Raw genomic sequence first — 27,189 nt, 5'->3', positions numbered from 1 at the left:
GCAAACAAGTAGTTGTTTCAAAACATGTTTGAAATTATCAAATCCCTTCTGAAGCAAAATAGGATAAATCCCATCTGCCCCAGGAGATTTGAAAGGAGCAAAGCTATTAAGTGCCCATTCAATCGATTCTAAAGTTACGATACTCCGAGCCGAAGCTAAAGAATCATAACTACAAGAAAAGACATCAGGTTCCTCCGAAGATGTAATATCCACACATCCGGGGAAGTGTGTACTGAATAAACATTCTAAAACTTCCTCATCAGAGGAAGTGAAATCACCATTTGGCAAACGAAGTTCGTTCACTTGAAAATCCTTAGATTTTGCAAGGATTTTGTTCAATCGACTGGCTTCACTCAGACTGGAAACATTTGTACAAAGGTTTTTCCAGCCGGATCGTTCAGCAGACCGAAGAGCTTTCTGGTAGGCCTTGCGAGCCGACCTGAAAGCCTCCGATCCAGCCGAACGTCGTCTGTTCCAACTCTTTCTACATTGTTTCCTGAGCTTCGCCAGATCGGAGTTCCACCAAGGGGTTCCTCTTGTGGTCTTCACAGACCGCAGAGGGCAGGCTTCTTCAAACATTTATATTATTTATCGTTACTTATTCACTGAAGCTTTAGTTTTCGCCATGCAGATATAACTGCCAAAATAATTTTGGTGCCATAGTCTGGCCATTATCTGGAGGAGGACAAAGTTCACTCAATACTTATCGTCTTCAATAATGTGCGGTAACGACGGTCGCCTCGGAAAAGTGGTCACTTGGAAAAGTGGCCCACATTAACGAATGTTACCCTTGTCTGGCTACCAGAATGTATTTTTTTTTTCTTCTAAACCATAGGGGGATAATCTGCTCAACAGACACCCTAACAGAAGGTTAGGGTAGTGTAGGTCTGAGGCCGTCTTCTACAACAAAAGTAAAAGCCAGGACTACTCTCTCCTCGTACCCACTAAACCATTCCTATGGTCGCCAAACCCTATGTCTCTACGGAACCACCAAGAAGGTATTGCTTCAGAGAGGGGATAGTGCACATCGCACCCTCAAGGTTAGCTGCGTAGCCTAGCAGCAACGAACATCGATGACTCGCTCTGGAGAGTCGATCACGGTAACATGCTGGCGCTTAGCCAGTTTCCCGAGTGGTCCTCGCTACTCCCTTTGTCCTCGGAAGGCGGGCAAGGTCAACCCCGCCCGCGCCCAACTGCTTTGCAGACATCAAGAACCAGAATGTATTTGAACACGTCAAAGTGTCTTCATGCCTACCACACGATATACAAATGCAAAATGGTAAATGACAGAAGGAGCTCTCAATTGTTAACTGTGAAAGTGCTCATAGAACACTAAGCTAAGAAGCTGGCTTTGTCCCGGTTTAGACGTTATCCAAGAACAAGTAGAAGAGAGTTTGAAGGTAGATAGACCTGCAGCAAAGTTAGCTGTATTGAACGTAGGTGAAAACCTTGGAAAATTTATTGTTCCATATAAGATCTGTAAAAAACAAAAACAATGTCTCATTTGGTCAATCGACGTACCCCACTGGGTTTCCGTATAAATCCGGAACCGGTCATCCTACTTGACCAACCGGTGCATTCTAAAACAATCAGAAATTACTACCGTTTTTGTTCTGTCAAATTTTTTTCAAAATCGGGTAAAATTTGAAGAAAATAGAGCCAAATGAACGTCAAAATTTGAGTACGCAAAATACGTCAGGGACGTTAAGATTAACACTATCAACCTGGAGGCCTGCGAAGCCGGTGCGAGAAGAGGTACTATCACGAGACGATGGTGATGATGGTCACTTGTCCCTTTATGTTGGTCGTCAGCCAAAACTCGGCTCGGGGAATCTACAGTGCCCGAAGCCGGGGAGGGCACTACCTTGTAATGCGACGGAGGCACTATGAGATGGTTAACGTATCCTCGCAGGTAGTTAGAGGAGACTCGATTCGTGGAGGTCACGCCACGGTCTCCGAAACCGGGTGGAGTGGACTTCGATCATTACGGTTCACGATAGAGCTCAGAGTCAAACGAGATCGTCGCACAGTCGACGCGTAGTTCTCGTATCCTCACACACAGAAGCAGTTTGGTGTGGTTCTCACAGGACAGGTGACGATGGACTGTCATGGTTCTCAGCTCGCAAGTCGAGGGATGACGGATTTCGTTGGGCTGACCGTCGGAGAGCATCTCTTTCAAAACGGGAATAAGGAAGGGGAGGTTTGGGGCGCGGTTGGTTTGGTGGTAATCCCAATTGAACGGTTTGTCGCACTTTTTTCTCCACCCACGTGGATACAGCAGTGGTTTGCCGACTTGTGCTGGTTAAGAAATCCTAAAGATACACGTCAACGTGGGTTTTACCTGGTTGACGCTAAAGATCAGATATTGTTCAACATCTGTTAGGCGGTTCAAGCTATCTCCCATACTCCAACGCGAAAAATGTAGCAGGCTGAGAGGATATTTTCTTCTCATCCCGAAAAAGTGGAGGACATGTTTCCTAAAGCGGAGCCGTATTTAATCTTCGAGCTCGTGAGTGCTACAGTTTTCGCCTCTACAGATAGGCAGCACTTTTTGTACGCTTGCAATTTAAAAGTACATAAGATAGGGTTTACGGAGCAGAAGTATCGTTAGAAGCTGAATTGGATTCAAGCCGTTGGCATAGAAAGAAATCCCAGAAAGTTTCAAAGCACTTCTGTTGTGTAAGTTGAAAATGCCTTACTTGCGGGGAGGTCAATTGCCGAAGCACGCGGTACTAGTTTGTTACTTACGGAGCAGCGGGAAGCGAGACAAAAAAGTGGTGAGTCAATACGCCACCGCCATACCTTGGTAGCTGAACCTGAACCACTGTGACGCGGCTCAGGCGGTTTCTGAATGGGAGACGGATATTTGTCAGGCGGTTTCTGAGTGGGAGACGGTTATCGTCATCATATCGGATCCATACCGAGTACCCGCCGGCAACGGCAACTGGGTCGCGGATGGATCCAGAAAAATGGCGACGATATGGACGTCGGGTTAATACCCCGTCCAGGAGTTGGTGTCTACTACCTATGAGGGCTTCGTGGTCGCCAAAGTAAACGGGGTCTTCTTCTGAAGCTGTTATGCGCTTCCGCGGTGGCCGACCGAGTTCACGAAAATGCTGGACCGCATTACGTCCGTGCTAATAGGGCGAAGGCCGGTGGTAATAGCGGGTGACTTTTATGTCTGGGCCGTGGAATGGGGAACCCGTTTCACGAACCAGCGGGGTCCGATCCAGCTAGAGACACTGGCCATCTTAGATGTCGACTTGGCTAACGTCGGTACCAAGAGTACCTATAGTCGAAACGGAGCGGAGTCAATTATTGACGTGACCTTTTGTAGTCCTGGCTTAACAAGTAGTACGAACTGGAGAGTAGATGATAGCTACACTCAAAGCGACCATCTGGCGGTTCGCTACAGTATCGACTACAACAACAGCAGACAGCGGGTAGAAGAAGAGGCGGCTAGGCCAAGGAGAAGCCCTCGCAGTTGGAAGGCATCATACTTTGACGAAGGGGTATTCAGGGAGGCACTCCGCCGTGAGCGAAACTTGCTTGGTTTAGACGGCGACGAGCTGGTAGCGGTGCTCTCATGTGCGTGTGATGCGACCATGCCCAGACGAGTCCACCCTAGAAATGGGAGGCCACCGGCTTACTGGTGGACCGACGCGAATGCGGACCTGCGCCGCGCCTGCCTACGGGCTAGGCGGCGGATGCAGCGAGCACGATCGCCGCTGCAAAAGCCGCGTTGAAGACCGAGATAAGAGCAATCAAAAAGGCCTGCTTTGAAGGTCTCTGTCAGAGTGCCAATGCGAACCCGTGGGGTGACGCCTACAGGATCGTTATGACCAAGACGAGAGGTGTAATAGCTCCTACAGATCAATCTCCAGAGATGTTGGAGGGGATCATCGAGGGGCTTTTTTCGCGTCATGATCCTAGTTCTTGGCCTCCTTTCGTAGGACAGCCGGGGACTGGGGCTGGCGATGAGGAGAGGGTCACCGATGTGGAACTTGCGAGGATAGCAAAGTCCCTTAGCGTAGATAAGGCCCCACGTCCGGACGGAGTTCCGAACTTGGCCTAAAAGTTGCTATTGCAGAGGCTCCGGGAATTTCAGGTCTGCTATGCAGAAATGCCTGGACAAGGGAGTTTTCCCAGAAGTATAGAAGAAACAAAACCTGGTTCTATTGGCAAAGGCGGGGAAACCACCCAGAGACCCGACGGCATATAGACCAATATACTTGATAGACACGGCGGGTGAAAAGATCATCCTCAATAGAATGTTGAGGCACACCGAGGGTGTAAATGGTCTCTCGAGTAGCCCATACGGCTTCCGTAAGAGGAGGTTGACCGCCGTAGATGCTATCCTGCCGGTTACAAAAACTGCCGGGAAGGCATTCGAGCCTAAGAGAAGGGGGACTCGCTACTGTGTAGTAGTGACACTGTATGTAAGGAACGCGTTTAATAGCGCCAGTTGGCTAGCAATTACCAATGCGCTCCTGCGTCTGGGCCAGAATCCAGAATCGAGTACTAGTTTATGATCGGAAGTGCTTTCACATAACCTCAGCAGTTCCGCAAGGTTCCATCCTGGGTCCGGTATTACGAAATGTCATGTACGACGAGGTGTTGAGGTTAGAGTGCCCGGTGAGAGTGGAGATTGTCGGCTTTGTTGACGACATTACGCCAGAGTTGCACGCTGTCACTGCCAAGCCTGCCACATGTGGGGAGGACACAACTCCGGAAAATCTTGTCCATGTTAATGATGTGTTTGACTGGTAAGCCGTTTCAACTCCCACATCGTCTTGGAGCTACAGAGGAAGTGGCGCGTGGACTACAGATACTATACAAGAGGTTGTCCAAGGGTTCGGAGTCGGCTGGTGGCCTGCGATCGAACTCGACCCCCCTTACATCGAATAAGTGGCCACGAGGAGAACATCCTGGAAGCGTTGCGTCGTGGCGTACTGGGTTGGATTCGAGTCCGCGGATGGAAAGAGATCTCTGGCAAAGGCAGCAGGCGTGGTGTCGACCCAGCCCGCCTCTCGAGGGCAAAGGGATTCCGAGATGAGAACATGTTTTTTGGTCGGGAATCTAGTCCTGCCTCTTTCGTTTGTGTTGGAGGCGATTCCAACCCTACACTACCTAAGCCTCCCGTTCAGGTGTCCGGTGCGCAGAGTATCCCCCCTTACTTCGAGAAGAAAATAATACCTTGATGACCTCCTAAAAGAGCGAGTCACGAAGTCCTGAGCTGCAAGACTGCACTAGCAGCACAGGTTGTCCCAGCTCTCCACTTTTTGAGCTTCCTCACATGAGTGTTGTGCAGACCGTATCTGTGATGAACACCAGCGTTGCAGAGTTATTTACCGACATTCTCGCAGCATGCCAGCCCTTCCGGATTTGATGACCTTCTAAATGCTGATTCCGCCGTAGAATGAGCTCATAATTCATCTTTCGCCGTTTTCTCTTTATACAACCAAAGAGCGTTTTTAGAAAGCGTCGTAATTGAATCCTAATGGTCAAACTCATAAGTTTCTGTCTACATTGTGTTGAGCATCTTTTGATTGTACAAATGCCATCGCTTTGCATACCCCTAAACTAGAAATCTCGTCTGAACGGTAAACTATACTACTCCCAGGTCCAAACCCAAAAGGAAAACATTTTATCATCAAATCAGCGCTGCCGCCGTCGTCGCCGCCACGCAGTCTCGGAGATTTATCACACTCCGAACGAATATCCACACCATCACCAATGAGCAGCAGCGAATCACTGGGGACAGATTGACGAAAAAATGAATGATGATAAGCAGCATCGGTGTCGACGGCCGACGAGCCCCCTCTTCTTGGGACTGTCTTTTGTAGAAGAATGTCGTGCCGTATAGCCTTGGAGGGCGCTGCTGGCTGCCTTCCGACGAGGGCGCGCGGAAGCCAGGGCTGGATGCCTTTCAAAATTAACTGCCACCGACAGATAACGGACGGCACGGAAAAGTGAAAAATCTGCTTCAGCCGTGCTTGACAGGTTTTTTTTCGCCTCATCATCTTTTCGCCTGTTTTATTTTCCAGCATCACACTTCTTCAGCTGGTGTTTAATAATAATCGAAAAAGGGAAGCACTTCCTGGATGTGACGTGTTTCTCGATCTTGCTTGCATCGCCCCCTGTCTCTCGTGGCGTCGCGGCGGTCCGGTAGCATGCCAGCAGAGTGATTGATTTGGAGTGGCGATAGTCACCGCCAGTTTAGGAACTGAGATGAGGGAGGAATAACTTTAAAATTGAAAACAAAAACAAATTATGGGATGCATATTTTACGTTGTTTAACACGTGTACAGACACATTGAATAATATGTAGAATTCAGAGCTCAATGAAACTGATACAGCCCATATAGCACAACCGGTTGACGCGCCATAAGGTATCTGGGTTCGATTCTCGATACGCTGCAGAACCTTTTCATAATGTAAAATCTCTTGACTTTACAGGATATTTAGTAGCATTCAAAAGCTGCCTAGTTGTGCTGGTAGTTCTTGAAGCCTCCTTTACAAGCAGCTATAGTTCTGGTTGACACTGACATCAGACATTTTGTTTGATAATGTCTGGAATCAAAACTACTTTAAAAATACGATTAACGTCAGATATTGACATAAAAATGAAAAGTAAAATACTTTACCCATCAAAAAGGACCTTCTAAACCCCATCCATCTGTTATCACTTCTCGTTTCAGATCACGGAAACCAAATTTTTCAAAACTTTTGGGTTTAATTGACTCTAGGCTGCTGACAACCTTTCATCATCGGATAATTTCTCAACCACCCAGCATCCTATCGACGGAACAAAAAAAAAAGAAAAAACACAAGGTTAAGGAAAGGAAAAATTCAGTAACAGTAACACACAGCATCTGCGACCACGCGGAACACGTGGAGAGAAAGTTTCCCAAAGTCATCAATTAGAAAGTGAAAAAGAGAGGAAAATATTAAAAAGGCAAAACGATGGCGGCATCACGCAATGATAAGACTCGAAGCACGCTCAGCAGCACCCTGGCGGTGGTCATCTTATTCTGCAACTTGGTCGGCAAAAGCGCCCAGACGTGCCTTAATGGAGGGGTCCTGTTGAGTGAGTATCATAAATTTTAATTACCAGTTGCTACTATACTAGTGGGATGAAGGGATAAAAACTTGCCATCCGTCTCAGAATCTGTCTAATCCAATGGGAAAGAATGGCACGGAGCAAGAAAAAAAAACTTTATTAAATTCTTCTACTATACGGGTGCCGTTAAAAAAAAGAAAGAAGTTTACTAGCTCACGTTCATGACCGAAGCATATGAAGGCAATAAAAAATTAACAACGAACTCACGAAGTCAGCAATTGCATGCAGTAGGTGTGGGCAAAAATTCATTTATTAAAAAAGTTTCAGTTCCTTTACGATCATAAAAGATGCGATGACTATCAGTGATGCATGAGATTCCTATCCATTCATGAGGAAATCCATTTTTTTTTGTTCAAGTTCTAGAACCGTTGTCCGTATTCTATATAGGGGGTGGCCTCCCACTTCCTATGTCCTCGGAAGACGGACATGTCCAACACTACTCCTGCTACCCACTGCAATGACAATATTAACCCTAAAAGGGATACCTTCATGGCCTCAGTTTCGTCACCTCGCTGAGTGTGTTCCATCAAAGACGAGCTCTGAAAGGCGCCTGGGGTCCAATGGACCCCAGGTATCCCTTTTAGGGTTAAAAACTGATTCCGCGTTAACCGCAATTTGACGTATCTGACTTCCGAAATCTGCGGCCAGTTTTTGATTGCAACTTTTTCCTCCTCGACAGTCTTTTGAGGATGATCCTCTCGAGCACTTTCCCTGCCATATTAAGCAAGCATATTGGTCTATATGCCGACGGATTTCCGGATTTCCTGGACACTCTCCTCATCGTCGGTCTCAATAGGAGGTCAAAGACTCGGATCATGATGCGGAAACAGTCCCTCAATGACCCTCTCCAGCATCTCCGGAGACTGCTGGGTACACTCCTAGTATTGGCCAGCACGATCCTGTAGGCATCACCTCACGGCTTCTTATTGGAACTCCCTCCGGCACAGGCCCTCATAACGGGCCTTTTGCTTGTTCTTATTTCGGTCTTGACCGCGACTTGAACGCCATCCGTCGTACATCCCACTCGTCCCAATCGTTTCGTACTCGATGCATCCGTTCCTTGTCTTCCATTTCAAACCACACGTCTCCGCTAGACATAAACGTCTTCCCTTTTCGCTGCCAGAAACAGAAAACGTTACAGAAATGTTCGACACCGGTGCTCTCCTTGCCAACGGCGAGAGAACATTTCTGTCATGACACATCTGTCCAGAAAAAAAGGCAAGACATTTCTGTCTAGTGGAGATGTCGGGTAAGGTGGACTTACCTAGGCATGTAGGCATAGCATGCACGCAAGAGCAACGTTACCAACTGGTCACCGCATGGTCCAAGTGAGTTTGGCTCACGACGGAGACCCTGCCGGCCCCTTCCATAGTCTAACGGTTGCTGTGGCCACCTGCACGTTACACTGTTGCCGCAGTGCCGTGGCGAGCTCTTCCACTTTGGTGACCGCGACTAGTTTTTTACCTTCAGAGCCTCCTCTTGTTTGAGAGTCCTCCCTCTACCCGCTCGCCTAGGGGCTTCTTCCACCAAACTTTTGTAGCCGGCGCCCTTGCGTTTCTTATCGCGCTTCAGCTCCAGGATCATCTCACCCGTACGAGTACGTCTGATACTGCGCACGTCAGCTTCCACGTCAGATCCACGAGCATGGAGTCACTTCGCATCGCCTTCAAGACGTACTGTTCAGTCCTGATGACGAGCGCGTCGCCTTTCTCACGATTGGCACCTACTTTTTCACGCCTTCTTGGTTTGGCGTCCCTGTTCTCCTCGACCTGCGGCTTTTTTTTCTTCCTCTTCTGCTCAACTTTTGTCCAGGAGGGGCCTCCTCTTGGTTTCTGTGGTTGCTGAGGGCCTCACAACGCTCGCAACCCTTTGTTCTCTTCCATCAGGAACGGGCCAGCCTTTTCGAGCCCACTCTTCCCAGCTTTCCGGGACGCCTAGCTGGGGTCCTACTTGTCGGCATTACAGCCGACCTTCGGTGTTAGTATCTTCATAGCCTTGCGGGTACCGCTAGATAGCTTCTCACCCGACGGCTGCCTCACCCGCTTGTGTGAGTGCTTATCACGAGCAGTCGCATCCGCCACATATTTTGGACTTCCTGCGATATCGAAGGCCTCCGGCTGGGTAGACTTCGTAACTTTACTTTCGTCGGTTCCGCCGCTGCTGCATCGTCCATCGACCTCCGAAATCGCTAGAGGACTGTTTTCAGGTCCTTACTTATGTTAGACTTCGTGGACGCAAAGTCGATAATCTTGTCAAGCTGATGTTCAGCCACCTCGATCGCGGGCAGTCCTTCTCTCTCTTGGTTGATGGCCCTCATCAACTACGCTCTGTCCAGTATCTCCACCGGCTGGCTTGCCGGGGAATGGATCGGAGTTCCCACGCTGGAGCTGCGTGTGCAGCTTCCCGCTTATACTTTCTTGCTTCTCCTTAACGGGGAACTCGCCAACCCACTTCTTGCAAAGGGGTTAGCCTCTACCACTACCACTCCCAGTCAACCAGTGGTCGTATAAGATGTTGCATAAGATGATAAAGTGGAGGCGATATGCGTACATTTTACACGCGCCTAAATGGAGGCATGTACGCATACCCAAGTAACCAAAAGTTCAGATAAAAGGGTACTTTATAAGCTAAGCAGCTTGTTCGAGGTCGCTCGTTAGCCTTCTAAGCAGCTTCATTTTTAAGTAATTTTGGAACTTTAAAGTTCACATAAGCACGCTGGATAGCCTTCTAAGCAGCTTCTGACAGAACTTTGACAAAATTCATGCAGAAACAAAAATGTGTTGATGGGTTTGTGATTCAAGTCTGGAAATTGCTTCTGATTATTATATTTTCACACATGTCGCTGCTATGTAGATTTGAACTGGATCGTTCTGCGTGATGGCCTGCCAACTTACCGCTGCGCTGCTGAAGACACTTAACAAAGTCAAGCTAACTTCACTACTGTATAAATGTGCAAAACTAGCTGCCGACAGAAAATCAATTCAAGTCAGACTTTACCTGCTGTACACTCAATCGCAGCTGTAGTAATGTGGTAGAGCATAGGTTCCCAAACTTTCAGGTCGCGCGACCCCCTTTTACCAGTAGTCGTAGTTTTCGCGACCCCCCATAAAAATTCCCTCATTTGTTGTCTGTTACAGTAAAGAGTAGTGTGCGGTAGTTCGGCAGCAGCAAAGTTTCGCGCGTTCGCTTTGCTAGATTTTTGCGATTTTTTTTCCTCTTCCCTCTGCGGGGCTCCGACGACTGGACGCCAAGCAGTCAGTAGTGTGCGGTAGTTCGGCAGCAGCAAAGTTTCGCGCGCTCGCTTTGCTAGATTTTTGCGATTTTCTTTCCCCTTCTCTCTGCGGGGCTCCGACGACAAGACGCCAAGCAGTCAGTAGTGTGCGGTAGTTCGGCAGCAGCAAAGTTTCGCGCGCTCGCTTTGCTAGATTTTTGCGAATTTCTTTCCCCTTCTCTCTGCGGGGCTCCGACGACGGGACGCCAAGCAGTCAGTAGTGTGCGGTAGTTCGGCAGCAGCAAAGTTTCGCGCGCTTTCTTTCCCCTTCTCTCTGCGGGGCTCCGACGACGGGACGCCAAGCAGTCAGTAGTGTGCGGTAGTTCGGCAGCAGCAAAGTTTCGCGCGCTCGCTTTGCTAGATTTTTGCGATATTTTTTTCCTCTTCCCTCTGCGGGGCTCCGATGACGGGACGCCAAGCAGTCAGTAGTGTGCGGTAGTTCGCGCGCTCGCTTTGCTAGATTTTTGCGATTTTTTTTTTCCTCTTCCCTCCCTTCCCGAAGACGGGACGAGTGTGCGCGCGCCGTGGTTCGAGTCGGTTCCGAATTTTTCGCTTCCCTTCGGCGCTAGTTTCCAAAACACTTTTAGTTGATAATAAATATTTTCTTTAATTTTTTGCATTTACACAAAAGAGTGAAAAATGTTACTTCGGGTTCGCCGGTCGAGAAAAAATCCGGGCGCCGACAAGTGAGTCGCGTCCAGTGTATTTCTGTGTGGAATAGACTAAAGGTTTCTGCTCCCTAGTGGAGTGGAGACGCGCGATAGAATTTTCTTTTTGGCTAGTTCTTGCGTCGAAAAGTGGTCGGTTGTTAACGGCGGTTTGTGTATATTGATCCATTGTCAAATCATATCACCAACCATAGGTGACTCCCGGACTGACAATGTACCTTACCCTACTAACAAAAAAATCCTTCCTGAGACAAACGTGGGGATGCATCGATTCGCGGTCTTTATAACAACGTTTGTCTTACTAACATTCCCTTCCATCCTCGATGACCGTAAGGACGTGGCCGGCGCCGTTATTGACCTTATTAAAGTTGAGAGCTCTCGACCTGTGTACATTGAGAATAGTAAGCTAGTCCCAAGCCCTATTCATTGGTTCCTCGTGCAATTTCGATTGCTCTGGTCAATCACGGAGTAGCAACTACGAATTGTGCGGTCATCTCTGCTCATGCTGCTCATGCTGCTCATGCTCATGCTCATGCTCATGCTCATGCTCATGCTCATGCTCATGCTATTTTTTTATCTAGTTCATTTATTTGGGGCTCAATCGCGTATAACGCTTTACGGAGCCGAGGATCTTTCTTTGTACTTAATAGTATACATTATACAGAGTAATAACTTTTTAATGATATCTGTTAGTAATGAGTGGAAGCCAGGGTACTCGTGGCAGCTCGAGGTTAGAAGGTCACATTTTGAAGGATGGACAGGGTAAGGATTGGGCCAAAGGTTTCACTGCTGCTCATCCGGGGGTGAATCGCATCTTGCTAGCGAATTCGGTGCCTTGTGGTGTTGGTACCAACTTGTTGTGGGACTTGGTCTTCCGGATGGCCAGGAGTAGCTTGGTAACACAAAGAGGACAAAACAGAGAAAAAAAACTGGAGAAGAAAACACAAGCGAATTAAACTTTTATACCAGCAGAGCGAAGAAAGTCGAAAATACATCCCATATATGTGACATCGCGGGTCCCCAACACATCTCTCACAAGAACAAAGGGTTGTCTACTTCGGGCCTCAAGGGTATCCAATAGTAGCGCTCTGGAGGCGTCATTATCCGGGCATTGCCAAACTACGTGGTCGATGTCATCATAACCGGAACCGCACTTAGTACAAACATTGCTCAACGCGAGGTTAATCCTGTGTAAATGCGCGTCTAGCGAGTAATGGTTGGACATAAGTCTTGACATCACGCGAATGAAATTGCGACTTACATCCAGACCATACCACCACACTCGCAAAGAAACGTTAGGAATAATGGAATGTAACCACCGTCCCAGCTGGCCATCTCGCCAATCATTTTGCCAACTTTGAAGAGAACTCTGGCGAACAAAATGGAAAAATTCATCATGTGAAATTCTTCTATCATAGATCTCACCTTCCTGTGCGCCCACCTTTGCGAGAGAGTCCGCCTTCTCATTGCCATAAATTGAGCAATGTGAGGGGACCCATACAAAGGTAATCTTGTATGATCTTTCGACCAGTGCACCCATCTGCTCCCTTATTTTTGTAAGAAAGTAAGATGAATGTTTTACAGGTTTCATCGACCGGAGTGCCTCAATCGAACTAAGGCTATCCGAGAAGATGAAGAAATGGTCTACGGGCATGTTTGAAATCATCCCCAAAGCGAAATTGATTGCTGCCAGCTCAGCAACATAAACCGAACAAGGTTCCTGAAGTTTGCGGAAGGCGGTGAAATTTTCATTGAAGACACCGAAACCAGTGGATCCATTTATGCGAGACCCATCAGTGAAGAATCTCTTATAGGAATTGACATTTTGGTACTTTTCGTTAAAAATGCGAGGAATAGATATACATCGAAGTTGATCTGGTATTCCATGAATAGCTTGTTTCATGGACAGATCGTATTTCACAGAGGTACTGTCATTAGTGAAGTGTACACGGGGAGGATTATAACTTGGTAGGCTTATGTCAGATGACATGTAGAACAGATAGATTCTCATGAATTTTGATTGAGTGTTCAGACTGAGCATTTCTTCGAAGTTTTCAATGACAAGTGTGTTGCTCACTCCACACTTGATAAGTAACCTTAGCGAGAGCTCCCAGAATCGGTTCTGGAGAGGTTTCACCCCTGCCAGGACCTCAAGGCTCGCATTATGCGTTGAGTGCATACAGCCGAGAGCAATACGCAAACAACGGTATTGAATTCGTTCCAACTTTATTAGGTGGCAGTTTGCTGCTGAGTGGAAGCAGAAAGAGCCATACTCAATAACAGAGAGAATAGTCGTTTTGTAAAGTTTTATGAGGTCTTCCGGGTGAGCACCCCACCATGTTCCGGTAATTGTGCGTAGAAAATTGATCCTTTGTTGACATTTTTGCACCAAATACTTGATTTGGGTACCCCAAGTGCCTTTTGAATCAAACCAGACCCCAAGGTATTTCGAAGTCAAAGACTGGTCGATTTCTATTCCCAAAAGATTGAGTTTCAGTTGGGCTGGGTTCCGCTTTCTAGAAAACACAACCAATTGAGTTTTTTGCGGAGCAAACTCGATCCCTAAATCTCTTGCCCAGATTGACAGATTATTTAGAGAATTTTGCAATGGTCTTTGCAACATTTCTGCATGTGGGCCTTTTAGAGAAACCACAGCATCATCTGCAAGTTGTCTTAGCGTGCATTGTCCTTCCAAGCAACTATCAATGTCTTTCACGTAAAAATTATAAAGCAAGGGACTTAAACATGAGCCTTGGGGTAGGCCCATGTAACTAATTCTGGAAGTTGTCAGTTGTCCGAGATTGAAACTCATATGTTTTTCTGACAACAAATTATACAAGAAATTATTTAAAATTCCTGGAAGTCCACTATTGTGCAGTTTTTCTGACAATATTCCTATGGAAACTGAATCAAAGGCGCCCTTAATATCCAAGAAAACTGAAGCCAGTTGCTCCTTTTCCGCAAAGGCCAGTTGAATATCTGTTGAAAGCAACGCTAGACAATCGTTTGTTCCTTTGCCCTTGCGAAACCCGAACTGTGTATTTGAAAGCAAGTTATTCGATTCGACCCAATGATCGAGTCGTGATAGGATCATTTTTTCCAACAATTTCCTTAAACATGATAACATAGCAATTGGGCGGTATGAATTATGATCAGACGCTGGTTTACCAGGCTTTTGAATAGCTATTACTTTGACCTGTCTCCATTCATGCGGAACAATGTTGTTCTCCATGAATGAGTTGAACAGGTCCAGCAATCGTCTTTTCGCGATATCTGGGAGATTCTTTAGAAGATTGAACTTGATCATATCGCGTCCCGGAGCGGAATTGTTTGATGAAAGAAGAGCCATAGAAAGTTCCAGCATACTAAAGGGTCTGTCCAGAGAACCGTCTCTTGGGGATGTTTCCCAAGAAATCGGTTGTGCTGGGACTGAGTCTGGGCAGACCTTTTTCGCGAAGCTGAATATCCAACGGTTGGAGTATTCGTCACTCTCATTAGAAGAAGAGCGGTTTCGCATGTTGCGAGCCACTCTCCAAAGCGTTGTCATTGAAGTTTCTCTTGAGAGACCCTCAATGAAGTGTCGCCAATAACTACGCTTCTTCGCTTTCAGCAGGTTTCTCAGCTGTCTTTCGAGCTTTGCGTACTCTTGATAAAGATCTGAGGTACCGTGCCTACGAAAAGTTTTGAAAGCATCAGATTTTTTAAGATACAACTGGGTGCAATCATCATCCCAGCCTAGTGTGGCTGGTCTTCTTTTGAAGGTTGCACTTGGAACACGTCGTTTTTGTGATTCTAATGCACTCTTATATATCAGTTCAGACAGGAATCGATACTCATCCAAAGGTGGGAGGGGATTGAATGATTCGATGCCAAAAGATACCGCTTCTGCATACTTTTGCCAATCGATATTCCTTGTGAGGTCGAAAGGAACCTGAATTGGATGGTCTGACCTTTCACTATGCTTTATGGTGGTTATAATGGGTAAGTGATCACTACCATGAGGATCCTCGATTACCTTCCACAAGCAATCGAATGATAGTGAACTTGACCCCAGTGATAGGTCGAGACGACTTTCTTTGCCGTCAGATGCAATACGTGTCACTTCACCTGTATTTAAAATGTTCAAATTGAAATCGTCGCACAAATCATAGAAAACGGCCGCTCTATTATCGTCATATGGTTCGCCCCACCCTGTACCATGCGCGTTCATATCACCCAGAATTAAAACTGGATGTGATAGTGCAGAAACCGCATTCCAAAGATGACGGCGGTTAATTGAAATTCTTGGAGGAATGTAAACGGAAGCTACGCAAAGTTCTTTACCCTTTACGTTTATTTGGCAAGCGACGATTTCTACGCCAGGATGAGTCGCGATTGGAATTCTATAAAATGAGTAAGTCTTTTTGATCCCCAAAAGAACTCCCCCATAATGGTCATCTCTATCCTGGCGTATAATGTTAAAATCGTGGAAGTTGAGTTCATCTTCAGAAGAAAGCCATGTTTCACAAAGGGCAAATATATCACAATCAGAGTTGTGAATCAAAAACTTAAACAGGTCTAATTTAGGTTTTAGACTATGACAGTTCCACTGTAGCACAGTGATCATATCTTGTACCTCACTTGATGAATTATCCATCGAAAGATATGATCGCAGCAAGGAGGGGCCATGATTGTGTCAGATTCCGAAGATATTCTTCTACTGTAGGTATAAACATATCAATAATGCCTCTAAATGTTTCTGGAAGGCTGAGGGCATCATATAAGCGATCCACGAGAACCCTAAAAGTAAACAGTCCTCGCTTGGGTCTAGGAGGCTTGTTTGAACTGCGAGGAGCTTTGGTAGCTTTTTTCTTGCTACCTTGTCGATTATTTCTCTTTGAAGTGTATTTAACAGGCGGAGACGGGGGTGACAGGTTCTTGCTACAACATGGATCTGAAGCTGAAGGAACCTGATTCTTCGGAGTTTTTAAGTTTACCCCGTCTCCTTTAACATTAGGCAAACTTTTGAGGGAAGACTTTAAAAAGACCTTTCGGCGCAATCCCGGGGAAGATGATGACTTCCTTTTTCCAGGTGCGTGTACCTCCGAAAGAGATCTACCCTCATCAGTTTCGCCATCGTCCTGATCATCGGAAGACAACTCCTGATAGGGATTTTCAACTGGGACAGCTGATTCAGACACGGAATCTGGTGTTTTAAAAGATTTCACCATCTCCGCATATGTCTGTTTGGAGCGCTTTATGATAGAGCGACTCTCATTTCGAATGCGTCTTTTGTAAGCCGGGCAAACTTGCAAGTCGTGTGGATCTCCGCCACAGTAGCAACATTTTTCCGCTTCCTGTGTGCAAGAGTCCTCCAAATGAGCTTGGTTGCATTTGCCACAACGGGGCTTGTTGTCGCAAAAGCTATCACTGTGACCAAACTGCTTGCATTTGGTACAATTAAAAACCTTCGGCCTAAAAAGATGCACTGGGTAAAAACCACCATCAATTACAACAAATTCCGGGAGGACGGAACCTGGAAAAGTCACTCGAAAAAACGCTGAAGGCGAGTACACCTTTTTATTTCCTTCCATGGAAACCTTAGATAAGCGTTTACAGTCTAGGATAGCCACATCAGGAATTGACCTATTTTTGAATCGACCAAAGCCAGTCTTGATGTCCTCACATGTCAGCATTTCGTCGAGGATCTTCCCCTCCACCTCCACTTCTCGTGCTGGCACATAGACCGCGTATTCAACAGTAAACGCTTCGTGTTGAGCAATTTCATTTGCTGCTTTGTAGCTAGGTGCGGTAACACGCAGCTTGGATGCTTTCACTTGGTGAATAACGGTCCCAGGATACTTACGCGTCAGCTCTCGAGAAATCGAAAGCATATTCAATGGTTTGCATTTGCGCCGGAAATAGACAACCCAAGGTCCAGGCGAAGATGGCTGATAAAACCGCGTACGAGCAATGATATCATTGGGAGGCGTTTCGCCTCCAATCGAATCGTCCATGTGGAAGCAAATTTATGGAAAATAACTCAAAAGTGCAAAAGAGGAAGAGAAAAACCTTAAAGTATTTACAGTGCACTTTCTTCCTCAGGACGACAACTGTTTGGTTTGTAAACCAAACAATGTTAATAATATATTGGAAAAAAAATAAAGCAAAAAAAAAAAAAACTTATACTAATAATATACGAATTCAATTCTTATGTTTATTTTAGCGCACCCTGTAGGATGCAAAAAAACGGTATCGAAATAAAAAGAAAAAATAGCTAATAAAAAAAAAAACAAAAAAAAATGTTCTGTTATTTACAGTTTGTACACCCTTACCCGTATACAGTAGTTTGGGAACCACTGTTATGGATGTCAAAAAAAAAAAAAGCACGTGGTCGAATGTGGACTGGGGATACAATAGACAAAAGCGATCAAAACAAATTGGGCGGACAAAAGAGTGTATCGAAAGAGTGATACTTATCTGACCGAAGTAGGTAGAAATTTATCACAGGCAGGTCGATGGTAAAGCTGTTCGTCGCGTCTGCCTTCGCACCCGTCGCCGCCGTCCTCTTCGATGACGGAGGGGCTGATGATGGCGATAAAGATGACTTTCTTGGATGCGATGCTTCTTCTTTGATGTACGATGATGCAAGCACCTCGCTTCCCGGGTTGCGCTGGATACCACCTTGCGACACTACACTTCGCACAAGCAGGAAAACGTACGATATAAAAAACCTTCCGCACTTGCGGGGGAAAAAACTCCACTTATACGAGGTCTATCGCGTGGTGAGATACGGAGCACACGTCCGACTCGTCCAAATGCACAACTGGGAATGTATGCTCATGCTAATTTGTTGCATGAGCAAATGCTCATGCTAATTTGTTGTCTGTTACAGTAAAATATTTGACTGTCTCTCGTGACCCCTTGGATGAAGGCTGGCAACCCCCCTGGGGGGCTGCGACCCACAGTTTGGGAAACAATGTGGTAGAGCGTAGGGTTCTCACGCAGCGACTATCGGTTCGAATCCGATGGGCGACAATTTTTTTTTGCTCAAGCCTAATATTCATTGATTTGATAAATTCATATTTGTCTTTTGTTCGTGTATGCTTAAATAGTTGTTTTCAGTAAAAAAAATAAATTTAATCTTCAATGCTACTGAACTGAACTTCTATAAACTTGAAAGCTCCGAGTAGCATCTTAAGCAGCTTTAAAGTTCCGCGAAGTTCAGATTAAGTTCCGAATGGAACTTTCTGGCTGCTTAAGAGGCTAACAATGAGCCTTGCCGGAACTTGTGACCGAAGTTCCAGCAAGGCTCATCGTTAGCCTCTTAAGCAGCCAGAAAGTTCTATTTGGAACTTTATCTGAACTTCGCGGAACTTGAAAGTGCATTTTGTCATGGGAAGCGGAACTTTTGGTTACTTGGGTATGGCCTCCACTTTATCATCTTTTGCAACATCTTATACGATTCCTGGTTATCTGGGCTACCACTTCCTCCTACGTTTTGATTTTTGTTTGAATTTTCCATGATTAATCCCACGAGTAGCATGGAAAAAGAGGTCCACCACGCCAGAACCCTGCATTAACGCGGTAAGGGACGAACTACTGTGGGAAGGAGGGGGTGCCCAGATACCCCACAGGCCCCGTTAACGATCGAGTATCTTTTTCGCCCCCTCGATCACTTATTCTTCGAAACGGGTTGCTTGACACCTTGAATTGAGGTTAGTAGTTCTATTCTTAGCCGGCAACTACGCGGCTGCCTCACAAGCGGACGGTTCGTCAGTCCCCGGAAGATCACACACTTAGAAGGTTTCGTGCAGCCTTGTGCCTTATGGCCTTCGCCTCTGCATTGCTTGCATAAGTTCCTCGTGTCTGGACCTTTGCAGTCCCAAGGCTGCTGTTCCTATTCAAAACTGGTAAACGCTCAACGAACACACCGACTAGCTAACCTTGAGCTTCACTATCTTGAAGCATTCGTCACATAAAACTGAATCAAACCCAATTGTTTTGTTGAAGGGCCTATCCGCAACAGAACTGATGCGATGGTCATCGACACCTCACACTGTTATCACAACGCCGTGACGAGCTTCACCGCAACCACGATTTTATCCAGATTTTTTACGCTGGAGAGTCGTCTCATCAGTGAGAGTTGATACCTTGAAGACCTCTGAGTACTTGAACTCGTCGGTCTGGATGATGAGAGCGTCACCCAACTGCTCGACCTGGCTTCTTCTTATTTTTTCAATTATCGAATAGAATCTGTGTGGCGTCCTCCCCCTGACTCACCCTAAACCGTGGTGGCTGTGGAGGCGCCCCACGATATCACGTTCCCACAATATCACGTAATACGGCTGCTACCTCGAATTCGGGAAAAACATACCTTCTCATGTAACCTGGTAGCTCAAGGATAACGGCTCTTAGCGTGGTAATACGTCGTGTTTCCCAGAATGACAAAACGAGGAAATATCAATGAGCAGGAACAACTTTTAAAACATACCATTCGTTCACGGCTAGGAATCCAAGGCCAGAAAGAGGCCAGGCTTTTCAACGCGCTGATCACTGGTTATTGATGGGCGATAACCGGCGATTTTCAGGGTAGAGGTACTCTGAAACCAGTTTCTAGATCTCTGACGGGTGACTGAACTTGTGATTACAATGCTGGAAGATGCCTGAAGAGTTTCGCGAACGGACTGGCGATCAGGATTATTGAGACGTAACAAGATGGTTGCCGATCCTGTCCAGTGAATTGCCGGATCGAGAAATGCAATGGCACGAGATAGCGGAAGAGATTTTCCAGCGGAGCGCAGGATCGGCAGATGCAAAGCCGCAAGATGATGACGATCCCCTCCAGCGGATCGCTGGACCATGCTGGACAGTGGCTTTCAAGCCAAAAAAATGTCGGACAGTATCGTAACGATACACTAGCGCGCTATGAGTATCTCACTTTCACTCGGATTTGTCTCAGGGGAATTTTGAGATTAATACCAACATTGACTTCCGGAATTTCAACAAACTTTGCTTGATCTCCTTGCTGATATTACTCTTCGAAGACGCAAAGTCGATGATCCACTTTTGTACAGTCACCATCATGATAGGAAGCGCTTCATGGATTTAGATTTAGATGACGGCCCTCGCCAACGTCCATAACCTCTCACGGTGTGCCAGTCGGGGTTGTAATGAAGCTCCCAATGCTTGCGAAACGTGTACTGCTACCTTCTGCGGTATCCGCCATCCTTATAGCGGAGATCTAGCCAAGAGGTTTACCTTACAACTGCCTACGCTACTATTTGAATTATTTAGATTATTAAACCTCATTTTGATTCCCATGTGTAGCACGGGTCGTACGGTACTTTGAATTAGGGTTCTCTGTTTGGTGGACTTCTATCCCTGGACCCTGGAGCAGGTGGTCCGCAGTGCTATTTTGAGCCGGCAACTACACGGCAATGCGATACAGCATTGCATATTCAACCGCTGGATGCCGTAGCAGACGTTGTTTGAGCCACACCTCCTTGATGAACTGACGCTTGGAAGTCGGCACGCACTTTACCGGGAACCCGGCATATTTCGTTGCCTAATATTTAGCTTACCGTATTTTTGCCCATTTTTTAACATTTATGCTTATTATTTAGTCTTCCTATTTCACTCCACTACCAACTGTTTGTGATAGGTCATAGGTCTGTCTCAGTGAAACCTGGCAGTATTTACATATCCCTATCTAAAATTCTCATCCTTCGTAGAGTCTATAGGCTACTCTGCCTGCAATGTCTGATTATCTTTCCCAAGTACCTTCCACGACACTACATAAATTTTATCCCGCTACCACCATCGCATTGGCCAGGCAAAGTCCACCGTGACGGAAAACAGTTTATGGACCACCACCACCATCACCATCGCACTACTATAGTACTGTAGTGTTGGCCAGCCTAGCTAGCCAGCAAAGTTAACTTTCCTCCTGAACTAATTTATAGCTAGGAACCACTGCGGAGAAAAGAAGAATATTAAGAAGCTGAATTTACATTTTTAATGATAATTTTTAAAATCAACTTTACGGTGTGTAGCAGGGGCATGGCTATAGCAGAATGGTTTTCCTTCGTGGCGCAACTGTGACACTGTGTGTTCTTCAGGGGAACCGTAGGTATTAGACTGGGTCAACAAAGTCGATTTTTTGGAACAAAGCTTTTTCGATTCATTTTAGCGTCCAAAGCAACTGTGCAAAATTTGGGAGCGATTGGTTGCGTCCCCGTATTCCGCTTTGTGATTGAAATTTGTATGGAATTTAGTATGGGAAAACGTGCTTTTTTGCATTTTTCTCATAAATTAAAATTTTTCGTCTAAAACGATCTAACCAATGACGTTAAAGTATAGCCTAGGATATGCCGAAAAACTTTGCCGAAAACCGCAAAGTGATCCGACACTTGTGAAAAAAGTTATTACGTACAGATTGCCCAGTGGTGCTTAACATTTAACATGTAAAGGAATAACATCAATAATAAAATCTCAATTTTTGGCCTAAATTACCAGGCGAATAACTTTTTTCACAAGCATCGGATCACTTTGCGGTCTTCGGCAAAGTTTTTCGGCATATCCTGGGCTATAATTTAACGTCATCAGTTATATGGTATTAGACAAAAGAATTCAATTTATGAGTAAAATGCAAAAAAGTACGTTTTCCCATACTAACTTCCATACAAATTTCAATCGCAATGCGGAATACGGGGACGCAACCAATCGCTCCCAAATTTTGCACAGTTGTTTTGGACGCTAACATAGGTTGAAAAAGCTTTGTTCCGGGTTGATACGATCAAATACAAAGTTTCTCCATACAACGTTGACCCACTCTAGTAGGTATACCTATCTATGCGACGGAAGAGCGGCACTTTTTTCAAAGGTTTCGTTCTTTTTTATTCCTTCTTTTAAATTACTCCATCTTCCTTCATGGACTTGGGAGCTGTGTGGCCGGCTGGACTGACCGACTGCTGGCTGGCTGCTGGCCGTATCAGCTACTCCAATGGTGAAATGTGGCGTGAAAATATTGCTAATTAGAAGCTTTAACAGCACTGGTGTCTGGGTGAAATTGCTCGTGTAAAGTTTTACACTTTCAGGGGATGCATAATATTTTACTTTGAGTTGGGAGTCCTCGTTAGTCCTCGAGAGGAACAAGTGGTGCACTTGAGAGGAGACGTCTTAGTGCACTGCAATATGGTGTTTTATACAGCGACTCGGCGATTTAACGGAATTGGTGGTCTAATGGCTACCGTTCCTGATTCCTATGCAAACGGTCCTGGTTTCAATCCTTGGCGCGTCCCTTTCCTCCTACTTTTTGTCTGCTTAGTCTCGCTTCTCTACATATACAATTCGTATCTATTCATATGTTAACAGCCATCGCTAGAACCAGAAGCTAGTTGAAAAAGCCGTTTGCTTTTCTTCCATCGTCACGGTACAGTATCATGCTATCTGTGACAACCAATTAGCTCAGGCAACTCTTGTCAGGCTCGAAGACTTAAAACCCTCAACCGTGTCGAAGTGAACGGACAATGTAAAGGGATGACGCGGATAGTTCGATGGGAGAGCCCACTGCTGGTATGCGAGCACTTGGTCTGCCCACGGTATTACCAGCAGGTGATTTTCACGGGAAAACTTGGAGGTCTAGTTGCCAGCTTTGGGTTGTCACTGTGGCAGAACTTTCTATGATGATTAACCTGGGCTTGTTAGGGGATTATCTGTAAGTAAAAAGAAAATCATGTTAAGTACTGTTCCTTTGAATTCCACTAAGAATTTGCATCCTTTGACAGATACGTATTTCGACCTCAACTGTAAGATCGTCTTCAGTGTCTTGTACTTGATTCGACTCAAGTCGAGTCAAGTAAAAGACGCTGAAGACGGCCTTACAGTTGAGGTCGAAATACGTATCTGTCAAAGGATGCAAATTCTTAGTGGAATTCAAAGGAACAGAACTTTCTAGCCGACCGGTTTTCCGGATGGTTCGGAGTATGAGTCTTCGGTGAGTGACCAGCCAAATCTGCTTGTTAGCGAGTCGGACGCCAAGAAGCGTACAAAACCAGGTTATCGTTGTCCCTCGATCATTTGTAGTCATTTTTGAATGCCTTTTTGATCCTTTATCTTTAGAATAATCAACATAGAATCTATAACATTACGCCCGGCATCCACACACCAACGTGAACCCTCTGCCATATAGCCATATGATACGGTGGGTAAACGAATTGCGTTATAATTCTTCCTATGCTACTTCACATTGATCAGCGATCTGACGTTTCAGGCACCATTCTCGCCGAAAAATAGAAGATCGCTAACACTCACACACTGCAGGTCCTGTTAGTCCTAAGTACATGTTTGATTCCTTGTGTGAATTTAGTTGATCTAACAATACAAGAGTAGCATCTACGGGCGGTCAATCAAGCTTAAGCTCAAGCTCAATAATCGAAGAGCCCAACAAAACTATCAACTTCAATACAAGTCCATCGTGAAACATCTGCAAACGACGTACAGCGTACTCCACATTTCCCCCAACAAAGTACATCCCTAGCAATTGGGTTTTTAAATTAGGAAAAATGTATCATTTTTTTGGGTTTATATAAAAGAGCACCTTTTTCTGAGCCACTATGATTTTTTTCAGATTTTTAGAACTTTATTTTGGTACCCAAAATCAATTTCAAAGAGATTTTTTGAAATCACCTTTTGACAGCTGGGTAACTGTTTGACAGCTCCACCCAGTACAAAATGCGACGAGGGGTGATTCGACAAATCGCTCCCATACAAACTTCAAATTGATTTTTAAATAGGTTCCCGGGCACTAAACTTCATGAAAATTTGGATTTCGGTTCAGTTTTGCATGCAGATTCAGAATATGGACTTATCTCAACATCGCTAAAGAAGCCAATTAATAGTACAAAAAGTGGCTCGAAGGTCAACCAGGATCAGCCAACTCCACATGCAGCAGAACACAACTTAAACTTGATTTTTAATTATGGCAATTACAGTTTTCATATTTCTCTAACCGGCTTCTCGTTTTTCTCGTCGCTTTTTTTCCTCTCTCCTCCGCAGAATCTGGCCTGGGTCCGACCGATAAGTATGATATATTGGAAGAGCACAACAAATTGCGCCAGGCGGTCGCACAAGGGCTCATACCTGGGCAGCCGGGTGCAGAAAATATGCTGGAAATGGTAAGAAGGAAGCAACGTGGCGCTGCTGGTGCCCGGTATGGACTTTTAATTTTCATCTCCACCAAGATGGGGCGCCGGCGATAACGAAATTTTGCTGGGGTTGAAAATTTTCGCTCGGTTTCATTTATTTGTTTTTTTTTTCTTTTTTGGTTCATTTCAGCAATGGGACGACGAACTAGCGAGGAAAGCACAAGACTGGGCCGACCAATGCATATTCAAGCACGATCCAAAGAAAAAATTAGGTACGTTTGATAGTGATGATACTTGGCACAATGTTTGACGGGCAGTTTGATAGAGTGCTTTCCATGATAATATGATCACTTCGATAATTAGATGCAAAAGGCATAACATAATTTTCGTAACATAAGAGAAGAATCGTAGATGACCTAGTTCATGGTTCTTAAAGTATAATGACAGCTGAACCTAGGTGCTATTTTGAAAGCACTTCACGCCCAACGCATTGGCAACCCGCTAACCAACGCGAAGCTGTTCCGGGGTAAACAACCGCATGGCATCCGCGTGTTTTTGCGCAGACGCATCAGATCATCAATTCCTCTGCCATTTCTGCCAACCAAGAGTTACGTACTTAGCTGGTATAGAAGTCTGAGCGCTGCCTTGTGTCCTTCTAGCTTCGGCTAAGCTAAGAAGGTGCGTACTGAGAGTCTGTTCACCAACGAGGTGCGACTCAAAGAGTTTTCACGTGGAGTCAGTAGCCTGGCCCCTCCACCGCCAGAATCCGCCTTTTAGCAAAGATCAATCGCAAAAACATCCTCGTGGGAATAACAGCAACTACTATGACCAAACCTTGCCCAAATTAAACCGGGACCCCAAAGCAGCCCGCGTCTCCCCGTATTGCCTTGACGGAACCACCACGGGGTAAGCAGTGATAAATATGGACACTGGTAACGAATGACAGAGGGTACGCTGAGACAGCGGAACTCCCGTACAGGTTGCACCCCGCTTCACTTTGCATGCCACGATCCTGGTGTCGAATGGTATGTCCAGTCCGACCGGGACGACGATGGAGTTTAGTACTGCAAGTTTGTTACGGCGTGATAGTCGGGATCGTCGACAGATGAGTAGAAGGAGATGAGCAACCACCTGGATTTCTGTTTCAACCCATCGGTGTGGGCTTGGTATGGGCCTTATGCGGCTGCCACCTAGCGGATAAACCTAGAACCAACTAGTTCACTAACGGATAGCTCTTGATGTCCTGATCAACTTTGCCGAAGACGAAATTCTTCTATGCAGTCTGATTTTCGAGCTACAACTGCTAAGAATTTTTAAGACTCACTAGCGTTACCTAGCCAGTTCACAATCGACTTTGCCAAAGACGAAATTCGATCAACTTTGCCGAAGACGAAATTCGTCCATATGGTCTAATTCTCGAGAAACAGGCGCGACGATATTGGCAATGGCTATTGACGCAACTCCCATCAAAGCAAAATGATTCATGATCACTAGCGCCACCCATTGGAGCGAATACCTACTTAATTACATACTATCGGAGAGTCCTTGCCCTCCTCAACAACTTTGCTGAGGACACCAGTCTTCCAACATGCCTCATCAAGAACTGATGCCACACCAGATCTGACCTGCTGAAGGCAAGGGTATCAAGCCCTATCAGCTGTACCAGGAAGTTGCTGGCAGTAGGGTCTCCACCTGCCCCGGCCCTAACCGGGGGCCCCTTTCCTACCACGGGCTCGGATCCATCCCAGTAGACCGACGCCATGGGGCAGCAGGGACGAAAGTCCTGGGGCCTGACGCACCCCCCCGCTAGCGAGTCAGCCGCGTAGTCCCCGGCTAAGAATAGAAGTACTAACCCCAATTCAAGGTGTCAAGCGTGTCAAGTCCTTACAGCCATGGTTGCTTCCGACAGTATCTACACCGTTTCGGGCATGCGGATTCTCCCGAATGCCCAGTGTGCAATGGTTTAGAGGAAACGGCGGAACACGTTTTGTTCGTGTGCCCGCGTTTTCGCACAATGCGTGACCGCATGCTTGCCACATGCGGAGAGGACACAACTCCGGACAACTTGGTCCAGAGGATGTGTAGGGATGAGTTTGGCTGGAACGCCGTTTCAACGGCTATTACCCACATCGTCTGGGAGCTACAGAGGAGGTGGCGCGTGGACTCGGAGAATGGCTAGTCCAGATGCAGTACAAGAGGTGGTCCAGGGGTTCGGAGTCGGCTTCGTAGGTCATACCGGTGCCCTGCGGTCGAGATCGACCCTTACAGCGATTAAGTGGCCGCGGAGAGGAAGTCCCGGTAGCGGTGCTGTCGTGGCGTCAAAAAGTTCGATGGGCCCCCTTCTCATTTCGTTCTATATGACGCCACGATGCTCTGGTCAAATTTTCAGCTAAATCCGTTAACATTAGGGCGGTGCTAAACTCGTTTGAAGTTTGTATGGGAGTTTATATGGGAAAACATCGTTTTTTGCAGTTTTCTTGTGAGGGGTTCTAATTTCCCTTAAAACACGTAATCGATCCTGTAGAAATATAGTCTGGGATATACCGAAAAACTTTGTCGAAGAGCGCAACGTGATCAGAAAAAATCTATAGTCTAGACAGTACGGGCCCATTCAATGAGATTTTATTGCTATTGTTATTCCTTTACATGTCAAATGTTAAGCATTACCAGATGGTCTGCACGTAATATCTTTTTTTACAAGCTTCGGATGACTTTGCGGTCTTCGACAAAGTTTATCGGCACATGTAAGACTATAGTTCTATATAATCGGTTATGTGTTTTCAGCAAAAATAGTGCCCCTCGTGAGAAAAATGCTAAAAACGATGTTTTCCCATATAAACTCCCATACAAACTTTAAATGAGTTTAGCACCGCCCTAATGTTAACGGATTTAGCTGAAAATTTGACCAGAGCATCGTGGCGTCATATAGAATGAAATAAGAAGGGTGCCCATCGATCTTTTTGACATGTGGTATTTTGAGCCACGCTACTACACATCCTT

General features: G+C 45.9%; 1 protein-coding gene across 2 annotated transcripts in view; it reads left to right on the top strand.

The window, feature by feature from the left end:
• The window catches only part of LOC109431464 (scoloptoxin SSD552), a 59,984-nt gene that overhangs the window by 15,925 nt on the left and 16,870 nt on the right, over window positions 1-27,189 (top strand). For both annotated transcript variants that reach the window (XM_029862058.2, XM_029862059.2), the window contains exons 2-4: window positions 6,702-7,090; window positions 24,101-24,219; window positions 24,380-24,461. In XM_029862058.2, coding sequence (XP_029717918.2) covers window positions 6,967-7,090; window positions 24,101-24,219; window positions 24,380-24,461 — 325 coding nt within the window. In that variant the 5' untranslated portion in view covers window positions 6,702-6,966. The remainder of the gene's footprint in view (window positions 1-6,701; window positions 7,091-24,100; window positions 24,220-24,379; window positions 24,462-27,189) is intronic.

This window comes from Aedes albopictus, chromosome 1 (assembly GCF_035046485.1).
Source record: "Aedes albopictus strain Foshan chromosome 1, AalbF5, whole genome shotgun sequence".
NCBI lineage: Eukaryota > Metazoa > Arthropoda > Insecta > Diptera > Culicidae > Aedes > Aedes albopictus.
This window is presented reverse-complemented; position numbering and strand designations above follow the sequence as displayed.